We start from the raw sequence: 13368 nt of genomic DNA, 5'->3' as shown, positions 1-13368 counted from the left end.
ACATGATCTGATGAATCTAACCCCCTGAACTTCCTGGTGAATCTCCCTAAGCAGCTTCTCTGGGCCAGGACCGAAATCCTTAAGAGCAAATTGCAGAATTATTGATGGAGTGAGTGAGTGAGCTGAGTGAGTGTGCATTCAAATGGAAATGGAGTCATGCTCCTCTTTAAGGACTTTAATCTCCATAGGTGCCCCATGTCTTTACAGGCAAACTTAAAGCAAATGTCACGTATAATTTGTTCCTGGACTTCCAACGGCAACAGGGCCGAGCAACATTCTCGAGCTTTGCCCGGAAATTAACCACCAATAGACTGCTCTCCACGAAGACGACGCTGTGTGAGCAATACACCATTCATCTGTTGGTGAGACACGTTTCTCTTCCATTCCCAGAATCAGACACCCAATTACCATCTCAAAATCACTAGTGTCAGTTCCACTGAGGGTCAGTCCTGAGGGAATACCACACTTTTAGAGAGAATCCGAGAGATGTTGCAATGTTGGAGGATTTGTGCTGAGGAGGCGCCGCACTATCAGTGGGTCAGTGATGAGGGAGTGCCGCACTGTTGTGGGTCAGTGCTGAGGGATGTTGAGGTGTAAGGGAGTAATTTGCAGCAGAGTCGGGTGTACCTTCATATAGAGCTACAGAGTCATACAGAGCAGAAACAGACTCCTTGGTCCAACCAGTCCATGCCGAACATAATTCCAAACTGAACTAGTCCTACCTGCCTGCTTCGGGCCCATGTCCTTCTAAGCCTTTCCTATTCTTGTACTTATCCAAGTATCATTTAAATGTGCTCACATTATGTTCACGTCTACCACTTCCTCGCGAAGTCCAATCCACACGTGAACCACCCACTGTGTAAAAAAAACGATGCCCCACATGTCTTTTAAAAATCTCTCTACTCACCTTAAAAGTGTGCCCAAAATCTCCCATCTTAGGGGACAGAAAACAACTACAATTAACTATGTATACCCCTCATTATTTTATGAATTTCTATCAGGTCACCTCTCAACTTCCCATGCTCCAGGGAAAAAAGTCCTCGGCTATCCAGCCTTTCTTTATAATTCAAACCTTCCATGCTCAGCAACATCCTAGTTAATCGCTTCTGAACCCTCTCCAGCTTAATAGTGTCCTTCCTATAACTGGGTGACCAGAACTGGACACAATACTCCAGAAGAGGCCAGAGCTGTGGAGACTCTGCCATCGAGCAGTGTGAAGACTGGGAACAATAGTTTGTAGCAGATGAAGAAATCACAGCCCTTGAGACATTGCAGGAAATGGAGACCAGCCATGAATTCATTGAATTGGGGTAGGATTAAGGGTAATGTGGCATTTGTCTGCATAGATTGAGTATTCAGTCTGGACCCGCCACAAACTGCGAACTGCTGACAAGTTGGACAAGTTTGCGATCTCCCTCAACCACTTGTTGTAATTAAAAATCTCTATGTCTCTCTCTCTCTCTCTCACACACGCACAGGCATGTGTCAAAGATTATTTGGAGCCAATTAATCTGTTGCTGAACTTCACACTAGCTGGCGAGTTGATTCCTGCGAGCAATGGCCTGAGGCCAATTCTTAATCAGTACAGCCAAACATCATACAACTACAAGGTACCGGGTTATAGAGAAAACAACTGGGATACTGTCCATAATATATGGCGGTGTGGGGAGACGTGTTACTGAGTGGCAGTGTGAGCTGGATTAACATCAGCCAGTAACACTGCAGGAGAGGAATTTCTGGGTGACAGAGTTGTGACCTTCAATGTTATATTGTTTATGAGGAACAAGCTCACTAAGTCTCATTCTTGTCCTCAGAACATCTCTTTTTTTTCTCACAGCTTCCTTTCGAGCTGGATTGTGGAGTGGACAATCAATGTGTCGACTTCCTCAAGGTTTTATACAACTTCTCCAGGTAGGAGCAGGACGCCAGGTACCAGTCCCCTGCCAATATTAAAAGGTTAATTAAAACCGTGAACTTGGTGTCTGCAAAATAAACATTTAAACTGGCCTCTCAGGTATGTCAGCAAAAGGTTGTTGCATTTTGAAAACTCTAGCTTCCCAGCAATGCAGCCTCACTACTTCCTTCCCGTCCTCCACCCTCCCCGTCTCACTTCCTGCAGTCTGTTCTCACTTCTGCAATGCTCCGCTCATCCACAAACTGGGGAACGCTTTCCTTGAGATCGTGTTCCACACGGGCAGGAGAGGGTCATTCAGCCCCCCCTCGAGACTGTCCTGCAATAACTGGAGGATCCCATTCGGACCCCTCTCCAGACTGTTACACAGGAACATAAGATTAGATTAGATTAGATTAGATTCCCTACAGTGTGGAAACAGGCCCTTCGGCCCAACAAGTCCACACCGCCCTTTGAATCATCCCACCCAGACCCATGCCCCTGTAACCCACACACCTCTGAACACTACGAGCAATTTAGCATGGCCGATCTACCTAGCCTGCACATTTTTGGACTGTGGGAGGAATCCGGAGCACCCGGAGGAAACCCACGCAGACACGGGGAGAATGTGCAAACTCCACACAGACAGTCACCCGAGGCTGGAATCAAACCTCGGTCCCTGGTACTGTGAGGCTGCAGTGCTAACCACTGAGCCACCGTGCCGTGGGGAGACCATTCAGCTGCCTCTCAAGACTGATATGCAGGAACTGGAGGATCCCATTCAGACCCCTTTCCAACCCTCAAAACAGGAACAGGAAAAGGCCATTTAGACCCTGTCAAGCAACGAGTCAGGAACAGGAGGAGGAGATAGTAGGAACTGCAGATGCTGGAGAATCTGAGATAACAAGGTGTAGAGCTGGATAAAATCAGCAGGCCAAGCAGCATCAGAGAAGCAGGAAGGCTGACGTTTCAGGCCTAGACTCAGAAATAGGGGAGAAGAAGGGAGTTCTAAAATAAATAGGGAGAGAACGGTCTAGACCCGAAACATCAGCATTCCTGCTCCTCTGATGCTGCTTGGTCTGCTATATTCATCCAGCTCTACACTTGTTATCTCAGGAACAGGAGGAGGCCACACAGCCTTCCCTCAAACCTGTTACACAGGAATAGGAAGAGACGATTTAGCTTCCCCTCAAGCCTGTTTCACAAGATGAGGAGGCCATTTTTGATTAAGTTCTTGCAAAAATTATGTTATGGACACTGCTCGACTGTCTCGCAGGTACAAAATAAATTATGCTGTCATCCATAGGAATGTGATCTGTCATAGGAGAGGAGTTACGCTATTGTTTGATCTCTACCTTAGGGGCAACACACTGCTAATAGGGCAGGACCAAGTTCTGACGGCGATGGTGAGTGTGGAGAATGCGCATGAAGACTCGGACAAACCTCAGCTGCACTTCTACTACCCGAGCTGTCTCAACTTCAGGAAGATCAGCTCCGTGCAGGTGAGGAGGCAGGAACTCAGCTCCCAGCCTGAAAAACACAGACCTGTACGCAGGATCTACCCCTTGCTGTCCCTGTCCTGGGACCGTTTGAGTGTCGAAGAATCTCTACTGTGTATCTAACACCATGTTATCTGTGTGCTAGGTATAGTGTAGAGGAGGCTTTACTCTATCTAACCCCATGCGGCCCCTGCCCTGGGAGTATTTGATGAGGATAGTGTAGAGAGAGCTTTACATTGTATCTCACCCTGCTGTATCTCACCCAGTGGTGTCCCTGTCCTGAGAGTGTTTGACGGGGACAGTGTAGAAGAAGCTTTACTCTGTACCTAACACCATGCTGCCTATGTCCTGGGAAAGTTTGATGGGGACAATGTATTGACAGCTTTACAGTGTATCTGACCCCATCCTGCCTCTGGTGTACGAATGGGGGACAGTGCAGAGGAAGGCTGACTGTGCTCCTAACCCTGTCCTATCTATGTTAGTAAAGCAGGAGAAGCTTTACTCTGTATTTAACCCTGTGGTGTCTCTGCCCTGGGAGTGTTTGATGGAGACAGTGTAGAGGAGCTTTACACTGTATCTAACATCGTGATGTCCTTGTACTGGGTGTGTTTGACGGGGCAGTGCAGAGGGAGCGTTACTCTGTTGTTCCTGTGTGGGCATGTTCGATAGGAACAGTGTAGAGGAAGCTTTACTCAGGATCTAATCCCATGATGTCCCTGTGTGGATGTTTTTAATGGAGCACAGTGGAGAGGGAGATTTGCTCTGTATCCTCCAGTGGTATCCTTGTCCTGAGAATGTTCGATCGGGACAGTGCAGAGGGAGCAGTAATGTGTTTCTAACTCTATATAGTCCTTGGCCTGGAGTGTCTGATGGGGAAAGTGTAGAGGAGGCATTAATCCATACCTCACCCTGTGCTGCCCCTCAGCTGACAGTGTTTGACGGGAGAATGGTGCAGAGAGCTTCACTCTGCATCTAACCCCGCACTGTCCGTGTCCTGGGAGTCACTGGGAGCAGTGTAAAGTGAGTTTTATTCTATATCTGACATCGTGAAGTACATGCCCTGGGAGTGTTTGATGTCAACAGCGTAAAACGAACTGCACTCTATCTATCTCTGTGCTGTCCCTGTCCTTGGACTGTTTGACGGGGACAGTAAAGAAGGAGGTTTGCACTGTATCTAACCCCATGTTGTCCCTATCCTGGGAGTGTTTGATGAGGACAGTGTACAGGGAGCTCTACTCTAAATCTAACCCTATGCTGGCCCTGTTGTGGTTGTGTCTAATGGAAACAACGTAGAGTGTACATAAATGATTTGGAGGAAAAGGTGGCTGGATAATTGGTGAAATTGCAGATAGCGAGGACAATTGTCAGAGAATACAGCAGGATATAGATCAGTTGGTGACATGGGTGGAAAAATGGCAGATGGAGTTTAATCCGGACAAATGTGAGGTGATGCATTTTGGAATGTCAAGTACAGTGAATAGCAAAGCCCTTGAGAGTATTAATGTGCAGAAGGATCTGGGAGTGCAGGTTCGTACATCACTGAAAGTGGCAGCGCAGGTAGTTAACTTAGTTAAAAGGCCAATGGCATGCTTGCCTTCTTTGGAAAGCACATTGAGTCTTAAGATAGACAAGTTATGCTGCAGCTTTATATAGAACATAGAACATTACAGCACAGTACAGGCCCTTCGGCCCTCGATGTTGTGCCGACCTGTCATACCGATCTGAAGCCCATCTAACCTACACTATTCCATGTATGTCCATATGCTTATCCAATGACGACTTAAATGTACCTAAAGTTGGCGAATCTATAACCATTGCAGGCAAAGTGTTCCATTCCCTTACTACTCTCTGAGTAAAGAAACTACCTCTGACATCTGTCCTCTATCTTTCATCCCTCAATGTAAAGCTATGCCCCCTCGTGCTCGCCGTCACCATCCTAGGAAAAAGACTCTCCCTATCCACCCTATCTAACCCTCAGATTATTTTATATGTCTCAATTAAGTCACCTCTCAACCTTCTTCTCTCTAACGAAAACAGCCTCAAGTCCCTCAGCCTTTCCTCGTAAGACCTTCCCTCCATACCAGGCAACATCCTAGTAAATCTCCTCTGCACCCTTTCCAAAGCTTCCACATCCTTCTTATAATTCGGTGACCAGAACTGTACGCAATACTCCCAAGTGCGGCCGCACCAGAGTTTTGTACAGCTTCACCATAACCTCTTGGTTCCGGAACTCGATCCCTCTGTTAATAAAAGCTAAAACACTGTATGCCTTCTTAACAGCCCTGTCAACCTGGGTTGCAGAAGTTATGGAACTTCTGTTAGGCCACACTTGAAATATCGCATACAGTTCTGATCATCACACTACCGGATGTTTTGGAGAGGGTACAGAAAAGGTTTACCAGGTTGTTGCCTGGTATGCAGGATTATGAAGAAGGCTTGGATAGACTGGGGTTGTGTTCACTAGAATATGGAAGGTCGAGGGGGCGACCTGATAGATGTTGATAAGATTGTGGGATGGATAAAGTGGAAAGCGTGGGGCCTTTTCCCAGGGTGGAGAGGTCAATTACTAGGGGTGTCAGGATCAAGGTGTGAGGGGGAAAGTTTTAAAAGAGATGTGTGAGGCAAGTTTGTCACACAAGGAATGGAGAGTGTAGGAATGCGTTGCCAGAGGAGGTGGTAGAATCAGACACAATAGCAGCACTCAGACACATCTGGACGAACACATAATTAGCAAGGGAATGGTGGCATACGGATCCTGTAAGTGAAGACAGTTTTCGTATGGAAGGGAAAAATATGACGGCAGAGGACTGGAGGGCTGAAGGACCTGTTCCTGTGCTGTTTTGTTCTTTGATCTAGTGGGCTTTACTCAGGATCTAAGCCAGTACTGTTCCTGTGTTGGGTGTGATTAGAGGTGCGTATACCGTGCTGTCCTTTTGTGGATATGTTTAATGTGAGACAGTGTACAAGGAACACTACTCTTCATCTAACCCTGAGCTGTCCCTGTCATGAGCGTGTTTGATGGGAACAGTGCAGAGGGAGGTTTACTCTGTACCTAACCTGTGTTGTCCCTGTCCTGGGGGTTTTTGTTGAGGACAAGGGTACTCAGTATCTGATCGCACACTGTCCCGGTCAGCAGAGTGCCACAGGGATCAGTGCTGGGACCCCAGCTATGGGGATAGTGCAGAGGGAGTAGTACTCAGTATCAAACCCCGAGTGAAGACAGAAACGGGGCATTTATACTGGTGCCAAAGAAATGGCTGAGCCACTGACCACATACTTTAGTTCTGCCTTGACAAAAAGAGAACACAAATCAGATCGCAAAAATGCTTGAGAATGCAAGATTTAATGAGAAGGAAGAATTAAGGGAAATTAATATTAATCGAGAAATGGTGGTGGAAAATTAATAGGATTGAAGATGGATAAATCCCTAGGGCCTGATAATCTACATCTTCGAGTACTTAAGGAAGTGGCTCCAGAAATATTGGATGCATTGGTGATCATCTTCCAGGATTCTACAGACTCTGGAACGGTCCCTCCAGATTGGAAATGGCTAATGTCACTGCAATATTCATAAAGGGTGGTAGAGAGAAAACAGGGACTGATAGACCGATAAGTGGGGAAAACTCTCAAATCCATTATCAAGGACTTCATGGTGGAGCATTTAGAAAGCAGTTGTAGAATCAGACAGAGTCAGCATGAATTTATAAAGGGAAAATCATGTTTGACAAAGCTGTTGGAATTCAACGATGATTTAGTTCATAGAATTGACAAGGGGAAGCCAGTTGGTGTAATGTATTTGGACTTTCAGAAAGCAATTGACAAAGTCTCACAGCGGAAATTATAGTGGAAGATTAAAGCGCACGGGATTGCGAAGTGTATTGAGATGGATAGAAAACTGGTTGGCAGAGAGGAAACAAACTGTAGGAATTAATGATAATAAAATGTGAGGCTGGATGAACACAGCAGGCCAAGCAGCATCTCAGGAGCACAAAAGCTGACGTTTCGGGCCTAGACCCTTCATCAGACCCTCTCTGATGAAGGGTCTAGGCCCGAAACGTCAGCTTTTGTGCTCCTGAGATGCTGCTTGGCCTGCTGTGTTCATCCAGCCTCACATTTTATTATCTTGGAATTCTCCAGCATCTGCAGTTCCCATTATCTCTGTAGGAATTAATGGGTCCTTTTCAAATTGGTAAAGAGTAACTTGTGGGGTGCATAGGAATCGATGCTGGGACCCCAGCAATTGTGAATATATATTAATGATTTTGAAGAGGGAGCAAAATGTAACATCTCCAAGTTTGCAGATACCAAGTGTGGTGAGAGGGTGAATTGTGACGAGGATGCAGTGATCCTTCAGCATGATCTGGACAGGTTGGGTGAGTCAGCAGATCAATGGCAGATGCAGTATAATTTGGATAAATGTGAAGTTATTCACTTTGGAAGCAAAAACAAGAAAGCAGATCACTACCTGAAATGGCTGTAAATTTGGAGAGGGGAGTATGCAGCAGGACCTGGGTGTCCTTGTACGTCAGTCGCTGAAGGTAAGTATGCAGGTGCAGCAGGCAGTAAAGAAGGCAAAAGGTATGTTGGCCTTCATTGCGAGAGGTTCCTTTATTCTTTATTCATCGATGGGATGAGGGTGTTGCTGGCTACGCAGCATTTATTTCCCTTCCCTAATTGCTTCTAGGGCAGTTAAGAGTCAACCACATTGCTGTAGGTCTGGAGTCACGAGTAGGCCAGACCAGGTAAGGATGGCAGTTTCCTTCTCTAAAGGGCAGTTGTGAACAAGATGGGTTTTTTTCTGACAATGGATTCAAAGTTATTTTTATTTTCTTAATCCCAGATACTTATTGAATTCAAATTCCACCATTTTGCTGTGGCAGGATTCAAACTTAAGTCTCCAGAATGTTATCTGGTATTAACCATCCAGCGATAATACCACTAGGCCATCGCCTCCATGTAGGTTTCAAGTACAGGAGCAGGGATGTGTTGTTGCAGTTTTACAGGGCCTTGGTGACACAACACCTAGAATATTGTGTGCAGTTTTGGCCTCCTTTTCTGAGGAAAGACACTCTTGCTGTCAAGGGAGTGCAGCTAAGGTTCACCAGGCTGATCCCTGGGAAGGCAGGACTAACTAAGAGGAGAGATTAACTAGGTTATGATTGTCTTCGCTGGAGTTCAGACGAATGAGATGGGGAATCTCATTGAAACTTATAAAATTCCAACAGGACTAGACAAGGTAGATGGAGAGAAGAAGTTCTCGAAAAGGCAGTCTGAGGATTCACGGTAGATCATTTAGGATGGAGATGAGGAGACATTTCTTCACCCAAAGAGTGGTGAGTCTGTGGATTTCATTACCGCAGGAAGCAGTTGATGTCAAAACATTGAATGTATTCAAGAGGCAACTAGATTTAGAACTTGGGGAAAATGAGATCAAAGGTTTGTGGAGAAAAGCAGGGTAAGGCTGTTGAGTTGGATGATCATCCATGATCGTGATGAATGGGGGAGTAGTCTTGAAGGGCCGAATGGCCTCCACTTGCTCCTATCTTCTATGTTTCTATGAGCTGTCCCTGTCATGGGTCTTTTTTATGGTAACAATGTCGAGGAAGCTTTACTCCTAGCCTAATCCCATGCTGAGTATGTTTGATGGGGGACACGTAGAGGAAGACTTACACAGTTCCCTAACCCGTTGCTGCCCTGTCCTGGGAGTATTGATGGAGAGATTGTAGAGGAAGATTTACTGTGTATCTCGTCCTCTGCTGTCCCTGTGTGGTTCTGTATGATGGTGGACCATGTAGTGGGTACTTTACTCTGCATCTGACCTTCTGCAATGCCTGTGCTGAGAGTGTTTGATGGGGACAGTGTAGAGGAAGTACTGCTGTGTATCTACCCCTGTGCTTTCCTTGCCATGGGGGTGCTCAATGAGGTTCACAACTCTCTTGAGTGAATAAATTCTTCCCCATCTCAGTCTTGAATGGCTTAACCCTTATTCTTAGACTGTGACCCCTTGATCTGGACTTCCCCAACATCAGGAACATTCTTTCTGCATCTAGCCTGTCTAGTCCCATCAGGATTTTGTGCGCTTCTGTGAGATCCCTACCTCATTCTTCTAAATTCCAACAAAACCAAACCTAGCTAATCCAGTCTTTCCTCATATGTCAGTCCTGCCATCCCAGGAATTGGTCTGATGAACCTTTGCTGGACTCCCTCAATAGCAACAACGTCTGTCCTCAGACTAAGAGTCTAAAACTGCACACAATACTCAAGCTTTGGCCTCACCATGGCCCTGTATAACTGCAGCAAGCCATTCTTACTCTGATATTGCAATCCTCTGACTATGAAGGCCAGCATAGCATTAGCTTTCCTCACCACCTGCTACACTTGCATACCAGCCTTCCGTGATTGTTCCAGCATGACACCTAGGTCTCATTGCACCTCGCCTTTTCCTAAACTGCCACCGTTCAGATCATAATCTGCCTTCCTGCTTTTGCGACCAAAGCGGATAACTTCACATTTATCCATATTGTATTGCATTTGCCAAGTATTTGCTCGCTTAGCCAATCTGTCCAAGTCACCCTGCAGTTTCTTAGCATCCTCCTCACTGCACACACTGCTACCCAGTTTAGTGTGATCTGTAAGTTAAGAGATATGGTATTTCAATTCCTTCATCCAAATTGTTAATGCATATTGCAAACTGCTGAGGTCCCAGCACTGAACCCTGCGGGACCCCGTTCATCACTGCTGGTCACTCTGAAAAGGAGGAAGACATGGATGGACACATTATCAGGGGAGTTAAAATCTATGGGAACTGGAAGGTTGGGTTACTTGATGCGTGCAGAGCACAGATGCTCCGCGAACTGGGAGAAACTGAGGCTACTCTTAAACTGGAGGAACAACAGCTTATATTTCACCTTGGAAGCTTACAGCCCAATGACCTTAACATTGACTTCACCAGCTTCAAAATCTGTCCACCACCAGCCTTATCCCATGTCCAACACTCCCCCTCCAGACCTGACCTTCCTACTCACCTATCTGTTCCACCTTCCCACAGACCAGTGCAATAGCCCCCCTTATCTACATCCACTTATCACCATCTCTCCTACCCCAACCCCCCTCCTTCTATTTATTTCTGGGCTCCCCTCCCCCTCCCCAGTTCTGACTAAGGGGTTCGGCCCGAAACATTGACTTCCCTGCTCCTCTGATGCTGTCTGACCTGCTGTGCTGTTCCAGCCTCTTATAAACTCTGGCTTCCAGCATCTACAGTCCTTATTATTTCCTCTGTTCTGCAGCATTTCCTGAAGGTTATTTGTGTCCTTCCTAGTGAAGACAGATCCAAAGTATTTGTGTTCAACTGGTCTGCCATCTCTTTGCTGTCCATTATGAATTCACCTGATTCTACTGCAAGGGGACCTTCATTTGTCTTTGCCAAACTCTTTCTCTCTACATATCTATAGAAGCTTTTGCAGTCAGTTTTTTAAAAAATGTGCAGAGCTTTACTCAATATCTGAGCCCTTACTGTACCATCCTGGGAATGTTTGAAGGGAACAGTGTAGAAGGATCTTTATTCTGTATCTCTCCCCGAGCTGTCCCTGTGTGGGCGTGTTTGAGGGGGAACAGTGTCAAGGGATATTTGCACTGTATCTGCAGCATGTTGTCTCTGTTTTGAGAATGTTTGGTGCCGGCATTGCTTTACCCTGTATCTAACCCCATGCCGTCCCTGTCCTGGGAATGTTTGTTGGGCATTGAATAGAGCAGATTACTCTGTATCTAATCCTGTGCTGTCCCCAGTTCTAGCAGTCTTCAATGGGGATTATGTACAGAGAGCTTGATTCTGCATCAATGATAGACAATGTACAGGCAGCTTTACTCTGTATCTAACCCCGTTCTGTTCCTGTCCTCAGTGTTTGCTGGGGACGGTGCAGAGGGAGGTTTCGTCTGCATTTAACCTTGTGCTCTACCTGACCTGGGAGTGTTTTGATGTGGACATTCTGGAGAGAGTTTTACTTGTTTCTAACCCTGTGCTGTCCCTGTCCTGGGAGTGTGTGATGGGGACATTGCAGAGGAAGATACACTATATCTAACCCATTCTTGTACTGATCTTGAGAGTGATAATAGCAACAGTGTGCTTTACTCTGCCTCTAACCCCATGCAGTTGCTGTCATGAGCATGTTTGACAGGGACAGTATAGTGAGAGCTTTACTCCTCTTCTAATCCCATGGTGTCCCGATTCCAGAAGTGTTCGGTGGGCAGAGTGTGGAGAGCGCTTTACTTCTGTATTTAACACCTTGTTGTGCTTGTGCTGGGAGTGTTTGATGGGGACAATGGAGAGGGAGCTGTTCTCTCTATCTATCCTCATGCACTCCCTGTCCAGGAAGTGTTTCATGGGGACAGTGTAGCGAGAGCTGTGCTCTGTATCATCCCGTGTAGTCCTGGTCCTGGGACTATGTTAAGAGGATGGTGTTGAAGCTTCTTTACTCTAGATGTAACCACATGCTGTCCCTGTCCTGGAAGTATTTGGTAGGATATTGTTTAAGGTGCTGTGGAAGGATATGGGTCAAGTGCAAGTCAATGGAACTAGTTTAGTTTGGGATTATAATCGGCATGGACTGATTGAACTGAACTGTCTGTTTTTGTGGTATATGACTCAATGATTCTCTTACTGACTGCTGGAGTTATTTTGTAGCCGGCCAATGTTCTCGTTCTGTGCAATGATGTGGACAATTCCAGACGGCTCGATTTGGGAAGTTTAACCTGTGATATAGATCATCCTATCTTCCCAAAACATTCCCATGTAAGTGAGCAATGTCAACCAATTCTCTCACCTTTCTTGCTAGTATCTTTCTCTCTCTCGTGCTCTCCATCTCTCTTTCTCATGGTCTCTCTCTCCATCTCTCTTTCTCGCAGTCTCTTGGCCTCTCTCTCCTCGTACCCTTGCTTGCTCCTTTCTCTCTTCTGTCCATCTCTCTCCCTCTCTCCCCCCGCTCTTTCTGTGTCTTTCTCTTTCGCTCACTGTCTGTTCCTTGATGTTTTTGTTGTAAGTATTCAGAGTTTGCCCAGCTCTCACAGCATCAGATTTGGATGGGCTGTTTCACAAGATCCCGTCACCCTCTCCTCTCTCTCTATCTCTCCCCTCCCCACCCTCCAGGTAACATTCAGTGCAGAGTTCGACATCTCTGATTCTGAGACAGAAGAAAGGACGGCAAATTTTACCATCACCGCAACCAGGTAAAAGCTTTGTTATCAGACAGGCCCAGCACTCCCAGGACAGGGACAGAATGGGATTACATACAGAGCAAAGCATCCTTTACACAGTCCCCATCAAACCCTTGCAGACAGGGACAGCTTGGGGTTAGATGCAGATTAAAACTTCCTCAATATGTTGTTCTATGAACCTCTTCCCATCTTGGGTTCTGAGTTGAGCAGTGAATTTTGTGACTTGTTGCTGAGGAAGGGGCTTTCTGTGAAAGAGCTGCTCACTTGTTATTTCTCTCCCTCCTTTTCCCTCTCCTTCCACAGCGGAAACTCTGTCCGGATCACAAATGAGAGCACCCTGTCTCAGACTCTGTTCCTCCGTTACACAGTCAATGTGGTAACCTCAGGGTGAGTGCCTGGTGGTAGTTGCGGGGCATGGAAGGAGGGTATGTGATGTGGATGATGCGCGAAGTGGGATTCAAGGCAGACCCTCACCCTCTAACTGGGGCCACCCATCGGACACCAATTCTCCATCCAGTGCATTTCTGCCAGACGCGTCTTTCCCAACTCGCTGCTCCCTTCACAGACAACCGTGTCTCACGTCTCTTCCTGCTTCCCTTCCCCTATTCAATCTCTCTGTCTTGGCCGGGGTGATGGGGTAGGGACGGGGTGCACTGCGTGGCATGGTGGCTCAGTGGTTAGCATTGCTGCCTCTCAACACCAGAGGCCCAGGTTCGATTCCATGCTCAGGCAACTATCTGCAGAGTTTGTGCATTCTCCTGTGTTTGA

The 13368-nt window shown here is 46.5% G+C and overlaps 1 protein-coding gene across 9 annotated transcripts in view; it reads left to right on the top strand.

Annotated features, from left to right (window-relative positions):
- Nucleotides 1–13368, top strand: part of LOC125450099 (integrin alpha-X-like) — an 89860-nt gene that overhangs the window by 54355 nt on the left and 22137 nt on the right. For all 9 annotated transcript variants that reach the window (XM_059643122.1, XM_059643121.1, XM_048526071.2 and 6 more), the window contains 7 exons: nucleotides 208–362; nucleotides 1479–1610; nucleotides 1838–1911; nucleotides 3252–3393; nucleotides 12071–12178; nucleotides 12533–12612; nucleotides 12904–12987. In XM_059643122.1, the coding sequence (XP_059499105.1) occupies nucleotides 208–362; nucleotides 1479–1610; nucleotides 1838–1911; nucleotides 3252–3393; nucleotides 12071–12178; nucleotides 12533–12612; nucleotides 12904–12987 (775 nt within the window). The remainder of the gene's footprint in view (nucleotides 1–207; nucleotides 363–1478; nucleotides 1611–1837; nucleotides 1912–3251; nucleotides 3394–12070; nucleotides 12179–12532; nucleotides 12613–12903; nucleotides 12988–13368) is intronic.

Source organism: Stegostoma tigrinum, chromosome 48 (genome assembly GCF_030684315.1).
Source record: "Stegostoma tigrinum isolate sSteTig4 chromosome 48, sSteTig4.hap1, whole genome shotgun sequence".
Taxonomy (NCBI): domain Eukaryota; kingdom Metazoa; phylum Chordata; class Chondrichthyes; order Orectolobiformes; family Stegostomatidae; genus Stegostoma; species Stegostoma tigrinum.
This window is presented reverse-complemented; position numbering and strand designations above follow the sequence as displayed.